The sequence below is a fragment of the Pipistrellus hanaki genome (assembly GCF_964339955.1).
Source record: "Pipistrellus hanaki genome assembly, chromosome: 4".
NCBI classification, from domain to species: domain Eukaryota; kingdom Metazoa; phylum Chordata; class Mammalia; order Chiroptera; family Vespertilionidae; genus Pipistrellus; species Pipistrellus hanaki.
The window spans coordinates 60191653-60215147 of record NC_140506.1 but is presented as its reverse complement, the minus strand read 5'-3'; the positions used below and the strand labels follow the sequence as shown (position 1 = coordinate 60215147).

Genomic DNA, 23495 nt, shown 5'->3' with positions numbered 1-23495 from the left:
CACCTCAAGGTGGCTGAGAGACCCTTTTGCTTACCAGCCATGCAGCCAGTACACTCCTGCCATTACTGTCTGCCAGAGCGGCACTGTGTTCCTCTTATCAAATTTCAAATTGTTGTTCTGGCCCTACCATTTAGTAGATAAATGCCTACTAGATTTCCTCTTAAAACAAACAAAAGCTTAGCCCTGGCCAAGTAGCTCAGTTGGTTGGAGCATTGATCCGATATGCCACAGTTTGAGGTTCATATAAGAGTCATGTATAAGAGTCAACCAATAAATGCATAAATAAATGGAACAACAGGTCAATGTCTTTCTCTAAAAATTAATAAAAAATGTAAAGATACTTGGTAGATTTAACATAAAACAAAAAACAAAAGCTTAAATGGATGGGAAGATAAGGCTTATAAAACATCAAACATTAGTGTACAAAATGAGAGCATTTAAACTGAGTGGTAAGAGTCTAAGTGCTAAAGGAGTTCAGAGTAAGGGGAGCTCATCAATGAAAACTAGACTAATGCGGAAGGAGGCTCTAGAGCTGCAGCTTGAAAGATGATAGGGTTTGGCGAGGCAATGGAAATCTGAACTTCCTGGCTCACTGTTCTCCCTCCCCTGAGGTTGCTCCCATAGAAACACTTTATGACAGGTGAGCTTGGCCTGTCAGAGGCTTGAGTCAATAATTGATAAACGCCATTTATTGTCCCTTCACCTATAACCTTCTGATACCCGGCGGCACAGACAGTGTGTGTGCCAGTCACCGTGAAGCCCTGTGATTTACTGCATTGCCTACTTCCTTCTTTCCCCTAAGACCGGGCAGGACTCTTAACATTGTACCAGGTTGCTCACAGCAGGGGGCAATGTGTGGGAGTATGTGGCCATGGCACCTGTTACTTCTCGTTTAGGCCATACTAACAGTGTGAAGCCCTGGCTGTTTGATTTCAGACCAGATTCAGAGCCAGCGGTGCCTAAAGCACTTACTAAAATATGCACCATGGTCATTAGGACTTGACTCTGCCAGTAATTTAATCTCTTGTTGGGTATTAGGAGTCGGTATGGAAAGAGACCTGGTCAGTTTACTGAGTAGGGGATAGCCCCTAAAGGGTAGCAGGTTTATATTTTAATGTCAGGTAACAATGATTGAACCTGCATTGCATACGTACGTGTGTGTGTGTGTGTGTGTGTGTGTGTGTGTGTGTGTGTTTGGGGAGTGGCCGTTTTTGGCAGGTGAAGTAGGAGACAACTGATGACATCATTCCTTGACCTTTTGGACTTCATGAAGTGGATAGATTCGAGACAGCTCATGCCTCTATGACAGATGAGCAATTAAGTTACATCACTAAGCACAAGATATCACAATGTAGGCAAGAGTGCTGAAGATCTGTGGACTGAGTAGAGGGTGTTAGGCATGGCATAACAGGCTTCCTTGGTTGAATTTTGACCCATATTTTAAAAGAAAGCATTGGAAAAGGAGATGCTAGGATATTCCAAACTAGAAAGGGGTGGGCAGGCACTAAGGGATGGCATATGAAATGCAAATTAGAGTGATAATGATTTAAAAAACAAAATAATACAGATCTTTAATGTCATTCTCACTTAAAAGCCTTTAAAAGCTTTCCAACATCTATGGAAAAGAAGCACTTTATTCTTGGCCCTCCATACTACAGTAGACGCATTTTGTGTTATTACAAGTTTACCTCTCTGTCCTGCCCTGCCCTCAAAATTCTAATATGTTCATAGGCACTGAAGAGAAAGGATTTTTAAAATATAGTGATTTTGCCCTGGCTGTTTTGGCTCAGTGGATAGTGTGTCGACCTGGGGACTGAAAGGTCCCAGGTTCAATTCTGGTCAGGGCACATGCCCAAGTTGTGGGCTTGGTCCCCAGTTGGGGATGTGAGGAGGCAGCCAACCGGTGATTCTCTCTCTTCATTGATGTTTCTCTCTCTTCCTCTTAAAAATAAATAAATATATATTAATAGTGATTTTTAAAAGTACAAAACCATTTTTTTAAATATATTTTTTATTGATTTTTCACAGAGAGGAAGAGAGAGGGAGAGTTAGAAACATTGATGAAGAGAATCATCAATCAGCTGCCTCTTGCACAGCCCCCACTGGGGACGTGCCCACAACCAAGGTACATGCCCTTGCCCGGAATCGATCCTGGGACCTTTCAGTCCGCAGGCCGACGCTCTATCCACTGAGCCAAACCGGTCCCGGCCAAAACCATATTTTTAAAAATACAAAATCCACCGTATGGTTTTGTACTTTTAAAAAATCACTTATTTTTTAGAAATCCTTTCTCATTAGTACATTCATCTTATCTGCTGCCTAATATTTCATGGTATGGATGTACATTGTTGATGATAGAAATTTAGTTTCTATAAATAAGGTCCCAATTAAGATAATTGTATTGATGTGAGATTACAGCCAGAGGGGAATTATTTGAGCCAGACCAACAATGCAAACAGAAACTGATTTATAGATGCTTTTTAATGGTTGAGCTTTAACATAAATATATGGGAGCATGGTGTAGTAGTGCTTGTTACATGTATGTAACTAAATTCCACAGGCAATCCATGTTTCCCTCCCGATGAGGGTGCTTCAGAACCCGGAGGGGGAAAGCAGCCTCAATTTCCAGCAGGTGGGGGGCATACAACAGCCTTTCAGCGGGTCAGAAAAGCCCAGTCATTGCTCGGCAGGGCGTTCATCCTCCCTGCACCTCATCTGTAAATGGAGGGTTTCCATTGTCCTCATTCTAACTGCTGCACCGTCTGTAATTGCCGACCGGATTAGAGGCCACCACCGCTGCCAGTGCTGTGGGAAGACCGCACACCTTTCCGCAGCGAGAGGGCTCTTCCAAACACGGAATAAAGTGGGGAGCATTTCAACACCTGCAGGGCATGCTGCGCCCCGCGCTGTGGTCCCTTCCCCCAGCAGTGAGAGCGCCTGTTGGCTCGGTCTGTGCCTACAGATGGAGTTACTAAGTCGCCGGGAGGGCGGTGGCTGATCGAATGCGGCTTCCCACAATCCCAGGTTAATTTGTTTTCCGTTTGCTTTGAAAACGAGACGGAAGGGGCGCGCCTGAGCGTGGCAGGTGTAGTTTACAATCAATCCTGGTCCCGGATCTGTGCGAGCCGCGCCTCGCTCCTCCGCTGGCACCCACCACGTGGGTCCCCGGGCGCCGCCGCAGCTCCGGGCAGCTGTCCCGAGGCCCCGCGCCGTGTCCCAGGGGCAGGGCCGGGGTGGGGCGGGGAGCCGCGGAGCCGCTGGGGGGCCCGGGCAGGGCTGCCTGGAGGCGGGCGGGCCTCCCCGGCTGCAGCCTCTCGGATCTCATTCCCGCCCGGCCCCTGGGAGGGGGACCCTGTGCGGTCTGTGCGCGCCCCTCGGCCGGAGCGCGTTGTGCGCGTGGAAAAGCAGAAGCAAAAAGCGGAATAGGAATGGCTGGTGCTCCGTCGGGACTGTGAGGTTCACCCAGTGAACACGCCGGAAGAGGAGGAGGAGGAGAGCGGGGCGGGGACCCGGACCCACTACTTAGGGAACCCCCGGCCGGCGCGGGGATCGGATGGGCAGGGTCTCGCCCTGGTCGCCGCCGCAGCGCGGGGTTCTGCGGACTTGGGGCGAGAGCACTGACCCGACTGGAGTCAGGAGATGGGACTTGTTGGGGATGCTGGGTGCCACGCTAAACCCCAGACCCCGCAGAGCAAAAGGAAGTGCGGGGGAGCCCCCCCCGCCCCCCAGGCCAGAAGCCAGGCTGCAGGGGGCCGCCCCGCAGCGCGCCCCGAGCTGCCCTCCGCCTCGCCACGCCCTCCCTTCCGCCCTCCCACTCCCGCAGGGGGCGACCTGGGCGGCCGGGGTAGGAGTGGGGGCGATCGCCACCCCCAAACCCCCAGCCCGGCCGCAGCCCTGTCTCTCCGCCCCCGCTGCCCCCGCCGCCATCGCCCCGCCCCCTTTGTGCGGTGGGCGCTGTTGCCCAGGTGACGCCCCGCCCCGCCCCGCCCCCGGAGCCCCGGTCCCCGCGCGGCCGCCGGCCCGCCGCAGTCCGCAGGAGCCGCCGCCGCAGCCGGTCCCGGGGCGCCGCCGGGAGCCACGCGCCTCTCCGCGCCCGCGCGTCCGCCCGCCCTGGCCTCTGCCCCCGCCGCTCCGGTCGGTCCGGCAGACCAGCCCGCCCTCCGGCTCGCAGCCCGGGCCGCCGCAGGGCCCGCCCAGCACTGCCTGCCGGGCGCCCCTCGCCCCCGCGCCCCCGCGGTTGATGACACCTGGCGGAGGCGAGCATGGAGGGGGACGGCTCCGACGCGCCGGTGAGCGGGCGCCGGGGCCCCGGGGCTGGCTGTGCCCCTCGGCGCTCCGGGGCGGGAGCCGCGGCGGCCTCGCTTCCTCTTCGCCGTCCCGGCCCCGGCCCCGGCCCCGGCCGGTTCCGCACCCCGGGGCGCCCCCTTTCTTTCTCCTCCTCCGAGGGCCGAGCTCCTGGGTGGCCCGGGCCCGAGAGAGGGCGCCCTCGGGTGCGGCGGTCGCCCATCGGAGCACCTGGGGGACCCGGGCGGGCTCTCCGAGGAGTTCAGGTTGCGGGGTTAGTGCGCTTTGCGGAGTCGGGGCTCGGGGCGCGCGCCCCGCCGCCCTTTGTCTGCGAGCGCGGGGCCGGCGCCGGGGTGTGAAGGGGTCGGATAGGCAGTTCTTAGGAACTTGTTAATTTCCTGTCGAACCTCATTTATTTTGAACCCGCTTAATTGTGGGCACTGCCACGTCCCATTTCTCTTAATCAGATTGTTTTCTCCTCCATGGATGTAAAATGAACACTAATTTATCTTCTGGGTAAAAACTGTTTGTGCTTAAAAAGCTTATGGAGTGCTTTATGTACAAGAAAGATGGAAATGGATTTAGACCTAACAGTGGGAAGAAAACCCCCCATGAAATGGGGCGTGAGGACATTCTGAACAATATTTTCCCTTGAATTGTCCATTTTCTTGGAAAATGAAATAGGGTGTAAATACTCTCTATTCTTTGATGTGAAGGGTGAGGTTGTGGCTGTCTTCCCAATGGGCTCAAATTATGACATAATGTGGGCTTTTGTTAAGCAAAAGTAGGTTTATCACTTGTGAGTACATAAAAGTTTATTCTTGTGTCATTACATTTTAACTGTATTATTTTCCATACGGAACAACCAACCCGTGCCCCGCCCTGTGTTTATTGAGTGAGTGATGCAGCAAGAAAGGCTACAAAGACCCATTGAGCCAGGGGCTGTCGAGCTATTATTGTCAGGGATTAAAGCACTTTTGTCACTTTAGGGGGAATAGAATAGCATTCATTTTTATTTAATTAAAAAAAAAGTGGCTCAATTCAGTTGTAACTGTGCATTTGCAGCAGTTGACATGATTGTACAAGGTTATGAGTACTTTAATGTTGGACTATCACTAAAATTGCAGGCATCCGTAGCCCCTGAAGTTTGGTACGTGTGTGTGTGGGGGGGTCCGGTGGGGGGGGGGGACTGCCTAGGGAAAGGATGGGAAAACTGGTATGAGGTTATCAAACCTTTTTAGTTGTGATAAGATTCTAAATGTTCCCCACGGGAAATAATGCAAGCTTGTACTATTGAAAGCACTTACAACGTTGCCTTCTAAGCCTTATCCTTTCAATATTATTCACGTGCTTTTAAGATAACTGCTTTCATATAGTAGCATAAGAGCCTCAAGCATTTTACCTCCATTATAGTTTGCAGCTGTAACCTGCATGACATTGGTCACATTTAATGCAGGGAATTGCTGATAATTCACTTTGTCCATAGATTTTTAAGGAGAGTTCCATGAACGTATTGGCTAACCTTGTTTTGACCAGCTCTTGTTATTTGCTACTCACAAAGTTAATGTGCTATATTCTTAACTTTTATTGAAGGTATCTGCTTTTAAGATTTCACTGAAATCTTAAAAAAGTAAATTAGTGATGGTTTGAATACTTGATAATTGATGAAATATTATGATTTCCTAATATTTTCCTGCTAATTTTTTCTCATACTTCAGTTTTTACCATGTCATGCCACTTCAGCTCTAGGCTATTGGGTGTTGAGAAGGAGTTAATGGTACAATATTTCATAGCCAAAAAGGAACTTCGGATTTAAAAATATATCTGTTTCTTAATTATTTTTTTTTGGAAAGGTAAGCACATGTACTTCTACAAGAGGTATAAGCATGTTCCTATATTTACCCACTAAGAGTCTTTGATTCTGATTTCGATTTCAGGTTACCATTAAGAATATCGAGAGAGAGCTCATTTGCCCAGCGTGCAAGGAGCTGTTCACCCACCCGTTGATTCTCCCTTGTCAACATAACATTTGTCACAAGTGTGTGAAAGAACTCCTGCTGACACTTGATGACTCATTCAATGATGTGGGATCAGACAACTCCAATCAGAGCAGTCCTCGGCTTTGGGTCACCTCCCCTAGCTTGGATAAAATTGACAGGATTAACAGACCAGGTATGTGGTAGAGCATTGGTGTCGGGGAATTCCATTGACTACTGTAAAGGGAATTATTTTTGTTGTTTTCAGGGTTAATCTTTCCAGGTGAATAAATTAAAACCGTAGTTAAAGGAGCTCCCCCCCCCCCCCCTTGTTAATCCTCATAACATTTGTCATTATTTAAATAGTAGTGGAATTTTGTAACAATGAAAGAAGTAGATCTAACGAGATGTATAGCATATATACTGTACCTTTATTATTACCCGATGTTTAAATTGTTTCCTGTTGGGATAGTTATTTTCTTCTGGACATCCATAGTAAGATTAATGCAGATATAAATTAAATTGAAATCACTGGGAACAAGGCCACTGAAACATGAAGGACCAAAGTTAGCAGTGAGTAACGAGGGGAGGCCTGGGTTGGGTAGAAACACCAGAGCATCATATCATGTTAGGCATGTTTTTTGTATGGAGAATGCTTGAGTGGCCATAGCATCAGACTTCAGGGCTTCAACTCTGACTCATTTGGGCTTTGAGGTTTTAAGTTTATTCCTTCCCTCCTCTCTGTTCATTTCTTCCTCTTATAGTATAGAAGTAACTTTTTTAATCTTGTAAGAAAATTTTTATCAGAAAAGCATCTCTCTCTTTATTGACATTTTAAGGAACACCATCTATTTTGGTCTAAGCTGTGATATGGAGTCTCCTTGGGTGACATTTTTGTCTTTGTGCTCCATCAGAGAGTGTATTTGTTGTAAGACTAGTATTCTATTTAAAAAACAGCGCTTCTTTAAGTGGTAAGCACTAAGATACTTTGGACATATAAAAATTATACATACATAGTCATGTGCCGCCTAATGACGGGGATACATCCTCAAATCCCCATCATTAGATGGCACATGACTGCATAGGTGTAATTAGGCGTTTTAGTGCTTGTGTGAACATCATAGAGTGCTCTTACACAAGCCTGCTACACATTATGATAGAGCCCATTGTTTCTAGGCTACGGTGCTGTACATCATCTTACTGTACAAAACAGCATGAGATTAAATCAAGTACAAGAGATGGTGATGCCATCAAGAGACACAGAAAACACAAGATGTATGAGGCTATTGCTGGTATAATATGGCATACTGTTCTACAGGAAACTTTTTTAATAAGTAGAAAGAGTACACTTTGAGAAAAAGTATAGTACAATAAATATATAATGTGTAACATAATCATTTATTATCATTATCAAGTATTATGCCCTCTACATAATGTATGTGCTATACTTTTACATGACTGGCAGTAGATTTGGTTACACCAGCATCACCACAAACACGTAATGTGTTGTGCTATGTGCTAGGATGGCTCTGATGCTGCTAGGTGATCGAGGTTTTTCAGGGCTGTTATAACCTTATGGGACCACTGTCTATGTCCCCGAACAAACTGTCGTTATGTCGCATGACCGTATACAAACAAGGAGCATTAGGTGGCTGGGAGTGCAGGGGGTATGAGGTCCGAGAGGATTATGCTCATTGTGAAGTCATCGCTTTGTTTCCATCCCTGCTAGGAAGTGGGCGCACTGAGGAGGGGAAGAAGGACAGTAACAGCCTGATAGTCTAGATCAGGGGTCTTCAAACTACGGCCCGCGGGCCACATGCGGCCCGCAGAGGAGTCTGATCCGGCCCGCCAGGTTTTTTGGGCAGTGAGCGCAGCCGAGGTGTTACAGTAGGAATTAGTAGTTCATATAGTCCGGCCCTCCAGCTCTCTGAGGGACCGTGATCTGGCCCCCACTTTAAAAAGTTTGAGGACCCCTGGTCTAGATCCTTATTGACTAATCAGGGATCCTGCTTGACTGACCAAGGAAAATTTACTTTTTGTTTGTTAATATTTAGCACAGACCATTAAAAGGAATTTTAGTTATGTACTAGTATTCCTGTTTATAATTCGATTGTGCTTACATATGTATTTTTTGAAATCCTGTATTTTATGTAGGCTTTTAATCTTAAGACTTGTTTAGTTTTTATAATGTGATTAACATGAAGTAGGAATGAGATATAGATGAAATACAGTGAACCACTTCTGTTTTCAGGAACTTACCACAATATTCGATAACTGTTCAATAAATATGTATTGAGTGGATGGTAAATGACAAACCTCTGCTTCAAGTTTTGTTCAAAGCATGCCATAGGACTTATATGCAATAGTGGCGTGTTTTTTGTTTGTTTGTTTTTTGTTTTTTCCAGAAGAAGAGATCTGTTCCACCATACTTGACTCTGTCTAGATCAAACAGAATTGCTGAGATGTTCCTCCCCCTTCTTTACGAAGAACTCTGTTAAGTTGGATTATGCTGTGGAGGGAGGAAGTTAGAAAAGTTTTCTGTGAATAGTTATAGGAAATAAAGACATTTAACTTGGAGAAGGGACAGAACATAATGGCTGTCTTGTGGAAGAGAGCAGTACAGTGGGCATCTTCCTGGCAAAGGAACCAATGAAATAGGCAGATTTCAAGTTAACATGAGAAAAAACACTTAAAGGTGTCCAAAAATGAAATGGGCTGCCTAATTTTGTCAGATCACTGTCACTAGAAGTGTTTAAATTAGGGTCAAATTTGTGATTTTTCATAGAGGTCAAATTTAGATGCCCTATCACAGGGGACAAACAGGTACATTAATGAAGCAGGCCCCAGAAAAATAAATACAGGACCTCTGTCACTTTAATTCTTTGATATAAATCAAAGAATTAAAGTGATATAGGCATAGAGACAATAAGTATTTCATTTTCTCATTAATTCAATTACTATAAGAAAACCAGCAGCCCAGGTGTCAGCAGCCAGCTGACTCTTGGCCAATCCTGTTGAAGGTAGTGGGTGTGGTTTCCGATTATCCTGGAATGGGTGCCTTGTCTTATGGAGCAGTAGCCAATTGGCACTAGTGAATTATCATTTGAGTTTGGGAATTCCAGATGGTTGGATTTACGTTTTTTTCCTCCCTAACAAAAACCTGATAGTGGTTTTGAGGTAAAGTCTGTTTTCTAAATGTTGGCAGTCAATTCAAATTATTTTAAAACACTCTGCAAGCTCAACATAGGGTCGAGGCAGCCAAAACACATCTTTGACCCTGACCCATCCAGCTTTTGGGCCCTCAGTGTTTGGAGTTTTGTTTTAAACAATGGGTGGGTGACCATCACTAGCAGGTACTGTAGAGGGGATTTCTGCCTGGGGTGGTAAGTCAGGCCAGTTTTGTTATATCATCTCCCATGTATTCTCCAACCCTGAGGTGCTGTGCCTCTGTGTACCAGTTGCTTTCATTCATTTGCCAAATATTTAAGTTACCTGCTAGTTATGATGCATGGCTAAATGAGAGATGCAATAATCAAGAATGTAAAACGTAAGTTAACAGATACAGATAGAGCACTCAGAGGGTGAGAAGGCTCCAAGTGTAGTCAGTCCTGGAGGTTTTTAGCAAATGAATGCAAATTTTAAGATTTCCTATCTGTCTCACAGTCACCAGTTTTAAAATAGTTCCCTTCCATTTGAGGGGCATTTGCCTATAACTTTTCTCTGGATAGATCAAACCTAAATTCATGGGTAAGTAACTTTTCCCTTTTTTCTGGCCCATCATTTAGATATCTTTGAGAAGGAAACCAGAGACCCTATTCTGAGTAATTGATATGGGAGGAGTAGAATTCCAAAAATTAGTTTGCCATTGGTTTTTTAAGGGGTTAATTAATTAGGCTGGGACTGTCCAGTACAGTAGCCACTAGCCACGTGTGGCTGTTGAGCACTGAAATGTGTTAATGTGAAGTAAGATGTGCTGTAAGTGTAAAATATACACTGCATTTTGAACACCTAAAATGGAAAAAAAGAAAAGAATATAAAAGAATATAATTTTTTATCTTGGTTACATTTTGAATTGCTAGTATTTTGGATATATTGGGTTAAATAACATTATTAAAATGAATTTCATCTGTTTCTTTTTTATCTGGTTACTGGGAAATTTAAAATATGTGGCTTATACTTTAGGTTCACATGATCCCTTGACTAGCACTGCATTGGACATTTGACAGATTTTAAAAGTTAAAGTGCCTTTAAAGGAGAGTTAGATTTATGTATATAAAAAACATATATTAGATTATGTAAAAATAAAAGAACATTTTTTAACCATATATATAGACTTTCCTCCTATTTTGTATTTCCCTTTGTCAGGAAGATATAGTTGGTTTTAGTAATGTTTATTTAGTGTTATTTACATCAGCAAAAAAAAATTAAACAAAAAATGCTTGATTTTACTTTGTATTTTCAATGGTTACCAGAAATATTATTTAAAAATGCAAATTTGTAAGATAAAGTGTAAGTCTTTCAAGTGCTGTAACAGTACTGATTAATTCTGAACTCTAAGATAAGCTTGATAAATGTTTTACAGTTATAGCTTCATAAATACTATGTGTACTAGGAAAAGCACTTTTTTTTTTTTTTTTTTTTTACTGTTAACTCAATCATTGTGTTATATGTAGAACAAATACTGCTTTATCTTTTGTTAACAAGTTGTGAAACTTCTCTTTTAAATTAAATTCTAAATCCAGCTTTCTGTTCATTGTTCACAGCGTCACAACGGAGATCTTTGGGGTGGAGAGGTAGAAAATGCTTTATCGCTTGTGTGGCTGCAGGCAGTATAGTATTAGATTTAAATTAAACGACCCTGTGTAGATAAGGTTTTAAACATCAGTGGTCAAGTCTTCAAAATTTTGTAGAAAGTGAACAAATTGGGCTGAAAAGGTCAACAGGACTAAATTTCCGAGCAAGTTCATTAAAGGTAGCACTGATTACTAGTGCTTGCATTTTGTCAATATGCATGACAAGATATTTTTTTTAAGAAAATATCTGTTAGTTTTTATTTTTTTGAGGTTTATATTTAATTTTTATTTTTTACTGACATTATTACAGATGACCCCCCCCCCTTTTTTTTTTTAAATCCTTTACATTTATTACATTTATTTAGTAGTGGAAGAAAGCTGTGTTAACAGCCATATTGCTACATTGGGGAGGTTTAAATAAGCCAGTACTTTCTTCTGTATTTAATGATTTGCACAAAGATGATGATAATTTTTGTAGTTAAAAACATAGTCTTTGTTTTATGCATATGGTGTCTTTTATTTGTTAGTGTTTTAAAGTATTTGAGTTGTAACATAGGGAACTTACCCATTTGGGTAAATAGTGTACACTGCTTTTTTAGGCTTTCTGAAGTATTTGATTCTGTATGAAAAATGGGCTGACCTATCTTATTTTTAAAAAGTTCTTTACTCCAGTTGACCTTTATAGTAAAATTGGCCAATATTTTTGTGAAATCCTGGTGATACCTTATATCTTATTAGAGAAAATGAACATCTGAAATGTTATCCCTTTTCTGTCTTCCTTACCTTCCTCTACACGTCTTGATTTTAAAATCTTACAGTCAGTTCTAGAAGCCACACGTAATTTTTTCTCTGAGCAGCAGGCTTTAGTGAGTCCCTGAGAATTTTAAATGTTGAAATTCAGCAATTAAGGAGGGAAGGTAGGAGCAGTTTGCTTTTTAAAAGCTCATTGCTTATTACCTTTTTTTTTTTTTTTTTTAATTAAGGCAATAGTTGAGAAAAAGGTTTTGCAAGTTGAAAATACGAATAATACAAAAAATTAAATATAATGGCAGGAATCAGATGGCCAGAATGTACGAAAAGAAGCATTCTTTTCCTGGCAATATCATGCACCAGTCCATCGCCAAACACCAGGAAGCCCAACATGAATGTCAGTGTGTGCAGAGGGAGCCACAGACTGCCAGGTGGTAACGGGGGGAAGTTGTTTCTAGCCAGGATGTGGGAGAGGAGGCAGCTGGCAGAGTTTTTGAACCTGTCATGAATTGACTCTGTTAGTTTTGGAATACTTTGGTATTTAAATGGTAAAACATATGATTGAAAGCTGATTTTTGGGGGGATTTGGTATAAACCAATTTGAAGAACTTTTTTTGTGGTCTTTGTTTTTAAATTGTATTGATTTATACTTGATTAATTTGTTTTTTGATTAAAGGTATATGAGGATAAGAACTGATTATGCATGGTGACAGTATTTAAGTCATTTGGGTGTATTATTGGCCCCACAAATACATTTTGACATAAAATTGCATTCCTTGGCCTACATTGTTTCCTTACCTTTCTAAGTCGTTTTTATTGTTGTTGTTATATCATGTTATTGAGCAGTTTTTTGTTTTTGTTTTTAATCCTCACATGAGGATATTTGGAAGAAAGAGGGGAAGACAGAGAAACATCTATGTAAGAGAAACACATTGATTGATTGCCTCCTGGCCCTGGCAAGGGGGCAGGGGGTGGGGGGCGGGCGGGGAGCTTGCAACCGAGGTGCATTAAGTTCAATGGCCACATTTGGCTAATGGTTGCTAACTATATTAGCATAGCTATAAAGAGTAAAAGTTGACACATTTTAGTCTTAGTTCCATTTCTTGAATTTTTTCATTAGAATTGCTTCCCAGAATATCCTTAGATGTTCTCCTTATTGCCTTGAACATATATTCTGTTGTTTTGTTTTTATGCAAACAATGGTCAAAGTATAAGACAGGTGAAATAAAATGTATTGATTTTTTAGCATTTATAAAAAAATGTGAGAGCTTTTAAAATCTGTTTAGAAAAATAGACAGGATATTTTGTCTGATTTAAGAAGTTTAGTATGATGCTTTACACTTTATATTTTTTTATTATAAAAATAAGTTAAAAGCGGTTTACAGAAAAGGGATGAAACTTTTTTGGAAATTGCCCAAATCATGATATCACCAGTGTACATCTTAAAGCATGATTTTGTTATCATGACTTAATTTTGCTTTATCCCATTACTTAATTGATCATAACTTTCATTCATAAAACCAATAACCCATTAAACATTTGATTGTTAGTATTGGTTAGCCATTTTAAGTTTTATCATCTAGTTCATATGTGGAAGCATGCAATGAAGAGTGAATTTCCATTTGTTTAAACTTGACCACTGCACTGTATCACTTCCAGAATTATTTGGCTTGTTTTTTTCACTAAATGAAATTTTCATTGGCATGTGTTTTTAAAACAAGCTTTGCTGCTTATTTCACTATATGCCTGCTGTGCTGTGAAACATCTTGAACTGTAGTGCATGTTTTAGAGTTAGTACAAGAATATATTTTATGTAGCATTTTCAGATTTTTATTGGGTAACTTCTTTATGCATTTTTTTTTTGGTGTGTGTTTAAAAATATAAAGGCGAAAATATCTTTAAATGGAGATATTAAAAACGTTCTGCATATTTTTACATAAGTAGCTTTCGGGGCCCAGTGCCATCTAACATGTTGTAAAGTCACTTTAAATGAATAATATTGTGAACTGATTGCCAATTTTTTTTTTAATGTATCTTTATTGTTGAAAGCATTACAGATGTTCCCTTCCCCCCATTGACCCTCCTCCTCCCCTCTCCCGCCCCCGATTGCCAAATTTTGCCTTTACATCTATCATGACAGACATTTTTTTAAAGATAGTCTTTTCAGTGGTGGTAGCAGTGTGCCAAGGCAATATTAATATAGCTGTTTAAAGACCTTGTCTAAGTGTGGCATACTAAGTTGAACCATTCATTTTTGGTACTGGATACATGGCAGTATGAAAGAAAGCTGTAGTTTTAAGAAGTTGTGTTTATTTTTAGGTAGTTATTTTATGGGCAACCAAGATTACCTACTCTAACACTAGATTTATAAATAGAGGTAGGGCTATAGTATGCATGCTCTGATGTTAAATGGACAACTCTTGATTCTCGTGAACCTGTGGATAAGGACTGTTATGCCTTGGTTTTCTTGATTTGTTAAAATCAGGACAATACTGAACTAAAATGTGATGTTATGGTCATTGTATTGTGTATATATTGTAAAATAATTATTTGTAATACTTCTTGGGTAACTTCTGGCTTACTGAATTAAGTAACCTTAATGATTCTTTTTTTCAGGTCATAAGAAGATACTAAATGGTTGGTCCTTCTTAAAGTCACTAGATTTTAGGTCTATGAATGAGCTTTTCACTCTTTTATAGATTGTACTCAATTAACTAATGATTTTGCCTACTGAATTACCTCAAATAAAGCAATACTACAATGGGAATCCCTCTATTGCAGTGGTTCTTAACAAATTGAGACTAATAAAAGCTGTGGATTACTTAAAGAAAATATGCATAAACATAGATGCAAAATTTGCATATAATTGCAAATAGTTTGCAAAACTATTTGGATCACTTTGGAGCCTATTTATGGAGCCCCAATTTAAGGACTCCTGCTTTTTTATGTATGAATCATTATTTTTATCACACAGCCTATGCTGTGTTTATTTAAATGGAAGTGAAATTCTTTTGGATATATAAAAATTCTTTGATATATAAAATTATTTATGATATACAAAAATAACTATAAATGTTAATCATATAATTTCAAAAGATCCTGACCTTGTGTAGTATTGTATTATGTACTTTGTCCATATGTCTGTTTGATTTAAAATGATTATTATATGGGATTTGCTATAGAATATTTTCCTTTCCTCTTTAATTTTAATAACTTTAATAACTTGTGTCTGTCTTTTATTTACCAAGTGAAAATATTTTTAAATGCAATTTTAGAATATAATTGATTCAGAATATGAATTATTATAGTTCTGGAATATGTTTGTAGATATATGTCTTTATTAAACATAATTCCTTTTTTTCTTCATTCTATTCATTTCCCTACCAATGTAACTAAACAAGGACTTACTAATTACACAGGCTGGAAGCGCAATTCATTGACCCCTAAGACAACTACTTTCCCTTGTCCTGGCTGTGAGCATGATGTGGATCTTGGAGAGCGAGGAATCAACGGTTTATTTAGAAATTTCACTTTGGAAACCATTGTTGAAAGATATCGGCAGGCAGCCAGGGCAGCCACAGCCATTATGTGTGATCTTTGTAAACCACCACCTCAAGAATCCACAAAAAGTTGCATGGACTGTAGTGCAAGCTACTGCAATGAATGCTTCAAAATTTATCATCCTTGGGGTACTATAAAAGCCCAGCATGAGTATGTGGGCCCAACCACTAATTTTAGACCCAAGGTAAGTGAAGTTTTTATTGTTAGAATGTTAAACTTAATCTTAAAAAAGGATTTATTGCAAGTCTAGAATTTAACAGTCAGAAAGAAAAGAACTTTAAAGCTGGTATAAGAAATTAAGGCCTAGTAGTTTGAGTTACTTATTATGCTGTTAAACATCCTCATAGGTTTGATGGCAATGTTATGGTTCACTTTGTTATAGTACAGTATAATAAAAGATAGTACATGAATGTTCACAATGATAACTCTGAGTAGTAAAAGGAAGATGATCTGGGATGTGCTCTTTAAGATTAAAATGGTTAGGTTCTTCCAGTCCTAACTAGGGATCTAAGATGGCAAGCAGCATAGGGTGAATGCAGTACTCGCCTGCTCCCACAACCACATCAAAATTACAACTAAACTACATAACCATCATTTAGAACCACCTGAAATTTGGCTGAATGGAAGTCGTACAACTAGGGTTTTAAAGAAGAAGCCACACTGAGACTGGAAGGGGGGCAGAGATAAGAAAAGGAGTGGTCCCACATGTGTTGCAGATGATACTGTCAGCTGATTTCTCAACAGAAACTTTGCAGGCCGCAAAGGATTTCCAAGAAATATTCAAAGTGATGGAAAGCAAGGGAATCCAAGGACAGATAAAGAGTTTCCTAGAAAAGAAAAGGCTAGTTCATCATCACGAAACCAGTATTATATGAAATGGTAAAGGGTCTTCTTTAAGAAGGAAAAATAAAAATAAAAAATTGCAATAAATATTTATCGACAATTGAATCTAAAAGACAAAATGAACAAGCAGAACAGAAACAGATTCATAGATACAGAGATCATTTTAATGGTTTCCAGATGGGAAGGGAGGTTGGAGAGATGGGTGAAAAAGGTGAAGGGATTAAGAAGTACAATTTGGTTGGTACAGAATAGTCATGGGGATGTAAAGTATATCATAGGAAATATAGTCAATAATATTCTAATAACTAAAGTATCAGATGGGTTTGAGATTTATTGGAATGATCGCTTAGTTATGTAAATGTCTAATCTCGAGGGTTACACCTGCAACTAAGATAATCATATCAACTGTAATTGGGGGGGAAAAAGAAGAGAAAAATGTTTAAAATGATTAAAGCTGATAGACTTTTGTGCTTTAATATGATAAACCCATAATTACCTAAAAGATTCGATTAGGAAGCATTTCCTGACCTTGTTAGTTAGCTAAACTTGTACTTAGAGTAAGTAAGTATAATTACAGCCTAATATTCTGAAGCTGGTAATATGTACTATATAGGATCTGAAGTAGAATTTATATTTCTTAAATACTCAGCAATTTCTGTAATAATGCTCAAAAGAACTTTGTTTTGCTTGCCTTGCTCTGTGACTGTGAACCAGAATGATTTTTGTTATCTTCACTTACACTACTTTCTGTTTTATATAGATTAAAAAAACTATAATTTGTTCTCTTAAAGCTTTTATTCCTTACAACTTAGTTACTATGTGAGTATGTTTCTCACTCTATCCATCTCCCTTCCTCTCTATAAAAAAATCAATAAAATATATATACTAAGAAAAGTTGCCTCGTCAGTGTGGTCAGAGCCTTCTAAGTTGGTTAAAACATTCTACTTATGTCTGATAGGAATGAAATTTTCACCATCTTATCACCAAGTTTAGGGTAAATAATATATACATGTTTAATTGACCATTTGAAATTGAACAATAGTAATTCTAATATAGAGACTTTTCATATAATATACCAAATGCTTTTATTTATTTTTATACTGTTATCTTTTATATGGCTTTATTTAGTGATTTTCTAAAGCAGGTCTTTGTATTTTGGGACTTTGAGTGCCCACAAGCTATGATGGCCCTAAATTATAATTTTATTCTTTTACTCGATAGATTTTAATGTGCCCAGAACATGAAACGGAGAGAATAAACATGTACTGCGAATTATGTAGGAGGCCAGTTTGTCATCTCTGTAAGCTGGGTGGTAATCACTCCAATCACCGTGTGACCACTATGAGTAGTGCCTACAAAACCTTAAAGGTAGGACTTGTGTTTATTTTTGGAACTAAATTTTGTTCTTTATCTTTATTTTGCTTTATGCTTTAACTTTTGCTTTATAAAATCATGAACTTATATGCTCTGTTTCACTAGTGCTTATGCTTTTTGGAGACCTGTGAATAATTGGACACTGCTTCTTGGTTAAAACTAAGACTACATAAACACAGACTACCTGTGTCTGAGGACAGAGAAAACTGGAGTTATTAACCAGAGACTTTGTCTAAGCGTTACAGCTATCTAGGAGTGACCCCTGGTGCTCTTAGACCTTAAACCATATTTCTGAATTATGTCATCTATTCTTCTCTAGCGCAGTGGTCGGCAAACTGCCGCTCTCGAGCCACATGCGGCTCTTTGGCCCCGTGAGTGTGGCTCTTCCACAAAATACAGTGCGATTGAAACTTCGTGGCCCTTGTGCAGAAGTCGGTTTTTGGCTCTCAAAAGAAATTTCAATCCTTGTACTCTTGATATTTGGCTTTGTTGACTAATGAGTTTGCTGACCTCTGCTCTAGCCTATCTTGTATCGATATTTCTAATTTAAGCTGTTTTAGAAGCAAGCCCTACTTCCATTTAAATGGCCAAATTCTTTTCCTTGCTACTGTAGCTAAAAAGAGGACCACCTCCTGTACCCCAAACTTCAGGTCCTAGCCTGGGCCTGACAGGGACATGTTGGAGGAACTGTCATCTGTGGCTGAGGGCTGAGGAAGTGCTCTCAGCCTGGGGAAGGTGGTTAGTGTACTGTGCACTGAGGGGGTTCCAGCCCAGCTGCCCACTGTGATGTTCGAACTCAGGGAGCTTCGGTTTCCTCATCTGTAAAATGCTGGGTTAAGACACAGATATTCCGTCTCTTTCTATCTTTGACATCCCAGTCTCTTTCTTGGTCCCCTCTTGCCTTTAGTTCTCAGAAACCTTGTTCCTTTTCCTGAGGGGTTGGTTCTTCCTCTCTCTCTCCAGTGAGTCATCAAAAAAACTCACTGTGTCTGATTGGTGAGTGTTCCAAAGAATTAAAGATGGATCTTTTAATTTATGGTACTGTGTAGAAAAAAGAGAAAAAAAAAGATTCTGCAAGACCTGCATTAAACTTCTATCTCTGCTTCTTTGTGTTACCAATATATTCCAACAGGAAAAACTTTCAAAGGATATTGATTATCTTATTGGCAAGGAAAGCCAGGTGAAGAGTCAAATTTCTGAACTAAACTTGTTAATGAAAGAAACAGAGGTAAGTGATAAACTGGTTTACATATTCATCTAGATAACTACTTTTTCATTTATAAAATTTTGAGGGTAGTATATGAGCTGGGAGTACAAACTAGTGTTAGATTTTACTTCTGCTTTTCCGGGACTAGAGAAACAAATAAAATATAAATTATAATGCTATGTAATCAGTGTTGTGATAGAGGTAAGTGATTAAATAATATTTGAGCACAGAGGAAAGAATGACTATTATGTGGCACTTAATGTCTCAAAAGTAATAACATAAGGGAAATGATAGCTTTTGCAATTATTTGTATTTTACAAAATTAACATCACATTTGAAAAATGTACTGTATAGGGATATAACCAAGTTTATATAAAATTCCAGATATTCTTAATTATATACCTAGTATATGTTCACCAAAAGACAAGTATTAGAATGTTCATATTTGCATTATTTATAATATCCATAAAGTAGAAACTATCCAAATGTTCATCAATACTGTAATATAAATAGCAATAAGAATGCATATCTGCAACTTTGTACAACAATGTAGGTAACTCTTGCAATAATAATGGAAAAATGCCAGATATAAAGGAGTCTATACTGTGTGACTCTTCATAAAAATTCCCCAAAAAGGTGAAACTGGACTTTATTGTGAGAATTCAGAATAGGAATTGTTGAGGACGGGAGGATTAGTGCCTCGGAAGTTATAAGGGTGGCTTCTGGGATACTGGTAATGGTCTTTTATTTAACCTGGATGCTGGTGACATGGGTGTGTTTGCAAATATTCTTTGATCTCTATACTTATGTATATTTTTCGGTTTCTGTATTATATTTCAACACAAATTTAGAAAAATAAAAGAGGACAGGATTGGTTTATTTTAAAATTCCACATATTCTTTACTAATTTAATGCCTGTTTCTTTTTTTTCTTTGAAATAAATTGAAGAATCATTACTCTTGATCATTTTGAAAGTTATAATGAAATATAAAAAATATCCTGACTAGTATGAGACTGTTACTTCTTGAAAATTTTTTTTCAAAGATGGTTAAAATTATTGAGAAATTATGCAAATTAATCCTGTATTACCAGTATTGCTTTTGTTTTTAATATTCCTTTTTTGATATTTACTAATTGCATTTACCACCCTAAGTAGATTGTTTTTCCCCCCATGTAGTTTAAAAGTGGAATTTTGTTTTTATATTTTTGTCTGGTTAGTGTAATCCCCCAACACACAACAAGTTGTCACCTAGTTTATTAGTTGCTTGAGGGATTGTGTCCGTGGTCAGTTTGTTGGTTTTACTCCACTGTTTCTCATTCAGGCTGTCCTTCAGAAATAAGAACACCCAGTACATGTTTTGGATTTTTCATTCAGTAGGGTGGAAATTGAGGGACTCAGGCATCAGGTATTCATGTAGACACTGATTCCTTAGGATCCTGGAGAAATTATTTAGTTTGTACTTTGAACCTAAACAGAATTTGTGTTCTTATCAGTAATACTTTTCTACAGTAGAGAATTTATCCGTATTCTTGGCTTTTACTCAGTGATGATTGTGATACTGCCTTTTTATCTATAACGTATTTAGCTGGGGGGGGGGGGATCTATTTTTTACCTACATATAATGATATTTCTGAGTTTAATGTTTTGATAGGTCCTTGACATACTACCCAAATGTCACCACCCTCTACTTCTCCTGACCTACCCATTTAAAAAACTTTTGGCTGCTGGGTTAGGGAAACAGAGAAGGGAATCTGGAAAAAATATTCTTTCATCATAAATATTGGCCAGAAGTCACTGGAAAATGCACAATGCTCTTCTGTAATATATTGACAGCTCTTATTGGAGTTGTTTTTTTTCTGTTGGCTGCTACTTAGGCTCTGGTATAATGAGTGGCTCTAATGGTCTTATTTTCAAAATCAAGTTTATCTCTACATTATTGATATTATAATGTTTTTAAGCACTACAGACAGGATCATTTCTTGACAAAGTAGAGGAATACTCATGTTGTTCAGTGAAAATAATGTTTCTTGAGAATATGTGACATTGTGGCAGGCATTTTATGTAAATTATCTTTATCTTAAAAAAAACCCCTCCCAAAACCTAAATGGTTTCTCTGATGCACAATTTTCAGAAGAGAAAAACTCAAGCATAAAGAATTTAAGTAATTTGCATAAAGTCACATAGGATTTATGCAATTATGTTATTTGAACAGCCGCATTTTTATATCTTAGTAAAGGATGTCATTTTACTGAGTTTCATGACTATGGTTTATTTAAAAAAAAATTGGAATAAGGTGGAAATGGTAAAAAATTTTCCTTAATTAAATTAGAAATGAATTAAAAACTCCAGAATTGTATTTTCTCTTATCTTTGGTTAAATTAGTTAATTTTGCCTTAATTTCCTTTGTATACAAATTGAAGGCTATTTATTTAATTAAATACATTGTTTATGTATTGTTGGATTTAGGGGATTAAAAGTGTAAGGACGATATTGTTGGATTTAGGGGATTAAAAGTGTAAGGACGATATAGTATTAGGAAATTACAAAGTGCGCCTAAATAAAAGTTGCCGATCATACCTCGCTGATCATTTCTTGATGTCAAATTTCATAGACAGAACTTATTTTCTTTATAATGTTTGGGTTTGTTTTATTGAATTTTCATTATTTTTTCTGAAAAGACATTGGGATTTAGCAGATTAGTAATGTAATGCTTTGCTTGTTTTATAATAGTGTAATGGAGAGAGGGCTAAAGAAGATGCAATTACACATTTTGAAAAGCTCTTTGAAATTCTAGAAGAGAGGAAATCATGTGTTTTGAAAGCAATCGATGCTTCAAAGAAACTCAGATTAGACAAATTTCAGACTCAAATGGAAGAATATCAAGGGCTTCTAGAGAACAATGGACTTGTGGGATATGCTCAAGAAGTGCTCAAGGAGACAGACCAGTCTTGCTTCGTACAGACAGCCAAACAACTCCACCTCAGGTATTTTACTTTAACCTAGAATCTCCTTAGCAATTTATTAAATGCTGCTGTATGTTCCACGTTAGCTCATATTGTTGTTACGTGAATACCTCTTGCTTCACTCTTTGTTTTTTTTTTGACTCACAAAGAGGACAGCTTGCTCTCCTTATCCTTGACTTCAGTTTAGTCAGGCCTTCCGGGTACAGAAATGCCTATATTCTCAATTATCCATGCACCAGACCTGTATTCTGAGTTTTTAAAGAAATAATTATTTATTGTTGAAAGTATTACATGTGTCCCTTTTTTCCCTCCCCATTGACCTTCTCTGGCCCCCTCCATATACCCCACCCCCAGGCCTTCAGTGTCCATGGGTTATGCATATATGCATACAAGGTATTTGGTTGATTACCTCCCTTCCGTCCACCTTCCCCCACTTTCCCTCTGATATTCCACTCTGTTCATCAGTTTATTTTGTTACTTAGATTCTACATATGAGTGTGATCATGTGATACTTGTCTTTCCCTGACTGACTTATTTCATTTAGTATGATACTCTCCAGGTCCCTCCATGCTGTCTCAAAGCTTGCTTCACTTTTAACTTGAATGTTGAGTGAGGTTTTCTCTCATCACATTTCCGATACTTAGTCTGATTTGTCTTTTTTAACAAGTCATTTTTACATAAAAGATATCTGTCTAAAAACAGAATACAGAAAGCTACGGAATCTTTGAAGAGCTTTAGACCTGCGGCCCAGACTTCTTTTGAAGACTATGTTATTAATACATCTAAACAAACAGAACTTCTTGGAGAATTGTCCTTTTTCTCTAGCGGTAAGTTTTACTAATGGCAAAAACACAGTCTTTTAGTCTGTATTTGCATTGTGTAGGAAAACCACAAGTTCTCTTCAGAGAGGTGTTATTAAGCAGTACTTCAGTTGCCCAGAACCATCTTATTTTAAAATCATGTTGCATTTATCTTTTTACGCACAAAACTATATTCTAGCCAAAACCGGTTTGGCTCAGTGGATAGGTCTGTGGACTGAAAGGTCCCAGGTTCGATTCTGGTCAAGGGCATGTACATTGGTTGCGGGCACATCCCCAGCAGGGGGTGTGCAGGAGGCAGCTGGTTGATGTTTTCTCTCATCGACGTTTCTGGCTCTCTATCCCTCTTCCTTCCTCTCTCTGGAAAATTAATAAAATACATTTAAAAAACAACAACTATATTCTATTGGTTTGTGTATTAAACATTATGTTAATGGCATTACATTGTCTCCTTTTTGTAAATTGCTTTTTAAAAATATTAAGTTTAAGATAAATATTTGTTAATACACAAAGTTCTGGCTTAGAGCTATATTTTAATTGTTTATAGTATTTCATTATGTAAGTCATTTCCCTACTGAGAGAAAATTGTGTCTTATTTTTTATAAACAAACTGTATTGAACATCTTTATTAGTGGTTGTTGAGTATATGTGTGTGAGTTTCTCTAGGGTAGAAATCTGATATCCCCAGGCTAAGTGACAAACATGATTGTGTTTACGTTGCTATATTACTTTGATAGGGCTGCCAAAATAAAATGTCTGGAGTTGGGTGCCTTAAACAACAGAAATTTATTTTCTTACGATTCTGGAGGCTAGAAGTCTGAGAGCAAGGTGTCAGCAGGATTGATTTTTTTCAGAGGCTTCTCTTGTTGGGCTTGAGATAGATGATCATCTTCCTGTGTCCTCCCTCTTATACATATCTGTGTCC

The 23495-nt window shown here is 39.1% G+C and overlaps 1 protein-coding gene across 3 annotated transcripts in view; it reads left to right on the top strand.

The window, feature by feature from the left end:
- The window catches only part of TRIM36 (tripartite motif containing 36), a 38982-nt gene that overhangs the window by 4569 nt on the left and 10918 nt on the right, over positions 1–23495 (top strand). Inside the window, exons 1-7 of one of the 3 annotated variants that reach the window (XM_084881380.1) lie at positions 3983–4289; positions 6222–6456; positions 15223–15548; positions 17429–17575; positions 18714–18809; positions 21520–21773; positions 22455–22579. In XM_084881380.1, coding sequence (XP_084737506.1) covers positions 4263–4289; positions 6222–6456; positions 15223–15548; positions 17429–17575; positions 18714–18809; positions 21520–21773; positions 22455–22579 — 1210 coding nt within the window. In that variant the 5' untranslated portion in view covers positions 3983–4262. Of the gene's footprint in view, positions 1–3982; positions 4290–6221; positions 6457–15204; positions 15549–17428; positions 17576–18713; positions 18810–21519; positions 21774–22454; positions 22580–23495 lie in introns of those variants that run through there. The other 2 variants (XM_084881379.1, XM_084881378.1) reach the window with 2 other exon arrangements.